General features: G+C 28.3%; 1 protein-coding gene across 1 annotated transcript; it reads right to left on the minus strand.

Moving 5' to 3' along the window:
• Window positions 1-981: 981 nt before the first annotated feature.
• LOC114194756 (amino acid permease 6-like) lies at window positions 982-5,894 on the minus strand. The gene is made up of 7 exons (XM_028085152.1): window positions 5,534-5,894; window positions 5,208-5,441; window positions 4,827-4,920; window positions 4,521-4,735; window positions 3,489-3,631; window positions 1,901-2,128; window positions 982-1,731 (listed from the first exon to the last, which is right to left on the minus strand). The coding sequence occupies exons 1-7, from the start codon at window positions 5,616-5,618 to the stop codon at window positions 1,306-1,308; spliced, it is 1,425 nt and encodes a 474-aa protein (XP_027940953.1). The 5' UTR covers window positions 5,619-5,894; the 3' UTR covers window positions 982-1,305.
• Between the last annotated feature and the right edge of the window lie 1,376 nt (window positions 5,895-7,270).

Here is a 7,270-nt window from a genome sequence, read left to right on the forward strand (position 1 = left end):
AATATACTCTGGATATAATGTATATATTTTATAGACCAATTATTGTTAACAAAATAAAATATAAGAACTAACAACTTGATTATCTTTTGTTATATTTTGAATATGTAATCATTTATAATTGCTAGGCCCAATACTGATTGGATTAATAAGTTCAATGTCGACTGAGTCAATAATTATTTTTTATTTGAAGAACTTTTAGTTTTATGCTTTGCGATGGTAAGACTAAGGGAGATATATGGTAATAAACTCAATTTCGAAGGACATGATAAGTAAAATGTCGATCTGATTGATAATTATTAGAAATATTACACATAGAAGATAAATGATTGACTAATAAACATTAAAAGAGAATACTGAAATAAATAAGGAGTTTTGGGGACGAAAATAAAGAGGTCAGACAATCATGAGTATAAAAAAACTATCAGAAATAGGAATAAAGCATATCAAATTCTTAAATGTTCTGTTTGTTAGAACAAAAATAAATTTGAGAATCTTTAATCCTGAAAATAAAGATATGATAGACTAATAAAGATATATGGTAATAAATCCAATTTCGAAAGACATTATAAGTAAAATGTCGATTTGATTGATAATTATTAGAGATATTACACATATAAGATAAATTATCGACTAATAAACATTAAAAGAAAGAATACTGAAATAAATAAGGAGTTTTGAGGACCAAAATAAAAAGGTTAGACAATCATAAGTATAAAAAGACTATCAAAAATAGGAAAAAGGCATATCAAATTTTTAAATGCTATGTTTGTAATAAAAAAATAAATTTGAGAATCTTTAATCCTGAAAATAAAGATAATGTATTCCACTAGGAATATTTAATTTCAATTCATACTTATTCTTATATTGTTTATTGTATTATTTTTCTTTCATTTATTTGAACATTAGAACTTATTTAATTCTTCTTGGTCATACTTTATTAATGTAAATTTTTTTCCTTCTCAACATATATAACTCAATATATAAATTTTAAAAGTTTCACTTTATAGAAAACATAGACTAAAATGTTCAACTTTCAACAAGACCAAATTTCTTTGAAATTAATTATATAATCTACCTAATTTCTAACCATCTTCGGGATAGCTCACTGATAATTTATTAATTGACAAGACACGAATCGACTCGGGACAAAACCACGAAACATTGCAAACTAAACAAGTATACATATAATTATTGTTTATGTTTTAGCAAGCTGTCTCGATTTGGAGTCACACTATTTGAAAACATAGTAATAAAAGTTTTGTGGCCCTTAAAAGAAAGGTTGGAACAAAACATGAATGTTGTGTTCTATTGCTGTGCTTGGAAGGGCTTGTATTTCTTGAGATCAAGAGCAAGGCCTTGGATGGAACCCACAGCTGAGATAATAGAAATGATGAAACAGACCCAACTCAGAATCTTGAGCCATGTCCATGTGAAGGAAAATCTTTGCATCTTCGATTTCTTAATGTACATCTCTATTGGGAAGTAAACCGTCAATGGCCAGAATGAGAGTGAACCAATGAGTCCCAGAAAGTCATTGAAGAATGGAAATAGCATAGCTATAACAGCAGTGATAACCACATATGTTGTCCTCCACAACATCCTAAAAAAATTCAGGTTTAAACTTCCACACAGAGGAACCTTCACAGCATGCTCACCATTTATAAATTGGCTTTCTGGCCATTTTTCTTTGCCCCATTTCTCCACAAACCCGAATATCGGTTGCACAAACACCTGCCCATTGCAAAATTTCATAAATTTTATATCATTTTAATATCATGTTTAAAAATAAATTTTTAATTAAATTTAAATCTATAAAATAAGGTTTACATCATTTATATATCATAAATTAGATTTATTATAAAAGTTAAAATGATAACTTTTTTCTTTAGCAGTTATTTACCTGGTATGCCCCAATCAAGTGCACTGCAATGCAGACATTGGCAAAGTCTATCAGCCAAAAGGGCTCGTAGAAGCCGAACCCTGTGAGGAAATTTCCTGGTGCATCATTTCCAAATGCAGCATAGCCTAAGCACCCACATAGTACATAAAATAATGTTGTCGTCATTATCCCAATTAAACTTGCTCTCTTCATCACTCTGTTCTCTGGTGGGCTTGATTTTAGGGTGTCCTGCAACATTATCGACCACATTTCTTTTTTAGTGGGATAAACTTTCATATGTTCGTCATTCATTATAATGAAAATTGCAAATATTTCTAGTTGAAGTAATGTTGATAAGCTTTTGTTTATTGCAAATATATATGACAAGTTTTTTTATGGATTTTATAGTTTTCTCTGAGTAAATGTTCAATTTAATTTCTGTGACGAATTTCACTTCGCATCTATATTAGTTTCATATTATAGAAAGTTTAATTAAATTTTCAAATATTTTAAGTTCTTACTTTTTTACTAATTTGAATCTCATCCTAAAAATTTAAATTCCACTTTAAATAAAAATAAAAGTGTTGAGCATCATACAAAAATATTTATAAATCTATTATTTTATAGAATATTGAGTTATAGATATAAATCCGACTTTGACTTGTGTATCATTGTTGTTAATATAGAACAAGTCTTTATCATAGTATTAAGTAATAATAATAAGATAAGTTTAGAAACCAAAATAAATAATATATATATATATATATATATATATCATTTTATAAACCTTTTCTTTAATTCAGAGATTAGTATCACAATTATATTTAAGTACTTAATTTTACAATTTTATATTTTTGTCGGTCTTATGGTCGGATGAGGGTATCTTTTATGTTGAAAAGCGATGACACTCAAGTCAAAATGAATAGACCAAATGGACTGAAAACTGAAAACAAACATCTATGGAGTCTTAAATTATCAACTAGTTAGATAGAGATAGGTACATGCATGATTCGAAAATATATAAATAAATAAATAAAAATATCTATGGTATAATTTATCGTAAAATAATAGAGAAAAAAGGTGATATTTTGGTAAATAAAATTCAATCGGTGTACAACTACGTTATGGTTCTTATTAATTGTTGCATCTAATCCCAACACTATATTTAGATGATAAATAATGCACAGACACAAGTCAACGACAAAAGAGGAAAATAAAAGAATAAACAAAGGTTATGGTCAAATATAGCAGTTGGTGTTACGTATTACTATTGACTAGTTGATTTCATACAATATGCCGCTACCAAATTCAATTCAGGCACACATTTCAACATTCAACTAATAGAAAACAACACTTTTCAAATTCTATCGTACCGTTTCACCGCATTTTCTGTTGTCTCTATCATCATCGATTTATTAATGTTTTTTCGTTATAATAAACTACGTATATTATCATTATACTGAAATGAATTTCTTCCAAATTCTAGATATCTATATGGATAGAAACGAAACTAAAAGCACATGATTCAGGAATAATTATTGAATTAAATTCACACACTTATTTTATAATGACTTGCAATTAATTAATTAAAAAGATAAAAATTACTTGCCTGGATCTCAATGAGCACATTAGAAAAGGCATAAGCGAAGGCAATGTCACCGATCGCTTGAAACATCCTCCAAACCTTTTCTATTCCCGATACGTCCACCCCCACTTGCACCCCTGTTAAGGATGTTCGCACGTGTCCCCCACCTTTAAGCACGGTCTTTTTCTCATTAGTATTATTTCATTAACGAAAAAAATATTAAAAGCACGAACACGTCCTTTTTTCAACACATATTTTACTGACTAAAATTTGTTAAAATAAAAAAGGTGAATATTAGTTTTTTTTCAACTATAGTCGGAACAAAAACCACTACTAACACCAATAATAAGAATTATAATGTATATAAATAAATGAAAAATTATTTCTTTAATAAAATTTTGGTTAACAAATTTTGACAATATACACATGACAACACATCTTGGTAGATGAAAAATAATTTTGATGTGATTTGGTAAAAGAAAAAAAAGTTTGATGTGTATTAAAAAATAAACTTCGTCAAATTTTATAATTTTTTTTTTATCAAAACATCAAAGTACAAAATAAATTTCACGCTTTAAAAACAATTATTAAAATTCAAACTCTTAACTACTTGCTTAGAAAACGCAATCCAGCGTAAAACATAGTTAATAGTGAATACTTTATTTATATTGCTTTTCTAATTTTGTAATATTCAATAATTCTTAATGTGTTAGAAAGAATAATAAAGTGTGGGTTCATAATATTAATAAGATAAAATAAAACTAGTCACCGTAATATGTAACATACTTTTTAAAAAATCATTTTAATATTAAATAATTTAAGTTTTTTAACATTTTAAAATATAGAAGTTAATTCATATATTTTCAGTAATACAATCATTTAAAAAAATAACAATCTAAAAGTTAGCTTCCAGTTTTATTCAAATTTTCAATTTTTTGACCTTCTTATTGTTTTATGTTTTAAAAGGCTAAACTATATGCCTAATATTTTTTTTTTTTATAGTTTTTAAAAAATGGCCAAAGGTTTATAGTGTAACAAAATTGAGTCATTGTTTACCTGCGACTTTGGCAAGTGAGAGGCCAAGGCCAATGGAAGAATACGCAAAAGACATAACAGCTGCAACAATAGAGAGCCAAGAGAGGTTATGGAAGTTTGGTATTTGGCTAAGAACAATTTGGATGCAGGCAAACACGATCATGAAAGGGTAGTTATTTATGTAGCACTTGTCTCCATGTCCATGTTTGTGAAAACAGTTCGATCTCTTCACCGCCCTAATCAATTTTCATCAATATGAAAAGAATAAGAATTAAAACACAGTCTCAATCACAGTCTTGGAAGTCAAAACTTCATGTGGAAACTTACACCATACTGATAGATGCAGTTATTGTGTAGCCGATGGTTACCCCAACAAGGTTTATATACTGAGCCAATCCGCAAAGCTGAAATTTTCTACCCCCTATCGACACACGTAGCAAACAATTATATCCCATTGGTGTCAGGTGTATTTTTGCTGCTAAAATTACAAACAAACTATAATGGAGGATCACGGGAAAAATAGTATTCCTACTCATGTGCCTTATCTCTTCGGAGACAAAGAAAAATGATTTTTTTATGAGGAGTGATAGAAAACCAGAAGTCTCACGTGTCAAGTCTCGGCCACTTGTACCGACAGAAAATAACGTCCTTTCATAGATTTAACAAAATATTAGATCTAGAGTAATTTAAGATGAATGATGTTGGTACCTAAGTTAGCTTTGACAACCTCAGAATATGTGTAGTTTCGCTTGCCATGGACAGGGTCTGGTGAACGGTAACAATCAGCGAGAAGAGTGGAAGTGAAGTATGTGATAAAAGAGAAAGCAAAAAGCACTGCAGGACCAGCCACCCAACCCATCTGCGCAATTGCCCATGCAAGAGAAAGAACTCCGGAACCAATCACCGCCGTTATGATATGAGCACTTGCGGTCACCCATGTCCCTTCAAATTAACCATTTCCAACACAACAACCTCGGTTACTTCACTATCATAATTATCATCAAAATGACTAATACGACACAATATTTATAAACCTGTTCTTTTGGCTCGTCCATCTTCATCGAAGTTCTTGCTGCCATCAGCCAGAGTTTCTGGGTTTTCTATGTGCATGCTGCTCATCTCTGAAACCGACCAATGGCCTGCGTTTCTAGTTGTGAGTGCAAATTTGTGTTGAGTGGGTGGGTGGCCAACACCCCAAAAGAAAGGAAAAGAGAAGGCCAAAAAAGAGCGTGTTTTTATTGTTGATTGGCCTGTAGTTGGTGTTTGCTTTTGGGTAGAATATAGAAGTTTGTGGTGAGAGGCTGAAAGGAGCAGAGATAACTGAATTGGAGAAAGGGCACTGTGGCTAATGAAAGATGAGAGTGGATTAAATAGAAGGGAGGAGTAGGAGAGAAGTGAAGGGTTTTGTAGTTTTGTGGCACATGTAATTTCAAAGATGGCTGAGAATTTCATTTACTGATGAAAAAGTGAGTAACTTTATGGAAAGGAAAAGTTGGAGTGAAGAGCAGTGAAAAGGAAAATTGAGTGTGTTTGAGAAGTGAGATGAAAGGTGGGCTGAAAAGAGAGGAATTTTTTTCAGGCATGTGGACCATCAAAGGTGGCAAATTCTGCTCTGGCCAGAGAACCTAAGTGTCCCCTACACTGTTTGGGATTTTGTTTTAGTCCATCCATTTCAAGATTGGAGTTTATGATGACCACATATTATGGGTCTTCAAAAGGGCCACAAATCTATCTTATTAAGACACCATGCTTGCCATTTCTCCCACTTGATTCCCCTATAGTTTTATGATCTTATATTTTTCGCTGTTTTAGATTACCCTCACAATTTCTTTCATTATCAGAATTCTTTGATCAAGGCTGTGTTCGGTTGGAGAGATAGATTTTTGAGAGTACGTGAAGATGAATTTGTGTACATTTAAGAACATAAATATGTATGTTTTTTTAGTAAATTTAAAAATAAAGTGAGAAAATTTGAAGATATTTTATAAAAGTTAGTGAATAATTTGATTGATATGATAGATTAAAAACAAATTATAATAGATAAAATTTTAAATATATCAAAATATTCTTCATAATAAAAATTTAATAAAATTGTAACCGAATAAATCAAAATGTAAAAATTTAAGAATATTTTAATTATATTTTTATATATTAATTATTATATATATATATATATATAAATTAATAATAATAATTACATATATTATTAGTTTTTAACAATATTATAATTATTATTAATTACTATATACTTTTATTAATTAATAATTATACTCATTTTATATATATTAAATATTATTAATTACTAAATTTTTATATATTAATTATTATATTTTTAATAATATTTTAATTATAAATGATTATTAATAATAATTATTAATTATTATTAATTATTATTAATTAAATATATATATATATATATATATATATATAACCGGTTACCGGTTACCCGTTATGTTATATAATATAATATAATATAATATAATAAAATATATATATATATATATATATATATATATATATATATATATATATATATATATATATATATATATATATATATATATATATATATATATATATATATATATATATATAACCGGTTTATACGTTATACAATATATATATTGTAGATGGTGTTTGCTTATACAATATATATATATATATTCTATAACCGGTTTATACCTTATACAATATATAACCGGTTTATACGTTATATATATAAATATAACAATTATCAATAATATATATTTAATAATATTTTAATTATTATT

Source organism: Vigna unguiculata, chromosome 8, assembly GCF_004118075.2.
Source record: "Vigna unguiculata cultivar IT97K-499-35 chromosome 8, ASM411807v1, whole genome shotgun sequence".
Taxonomy (NCBI): Eukaryota; Viridiplantae; Streptophyta; class Magnoliopsida; order Fabales; family Fabaceae; genus Vigna; species Vigna unguiculata.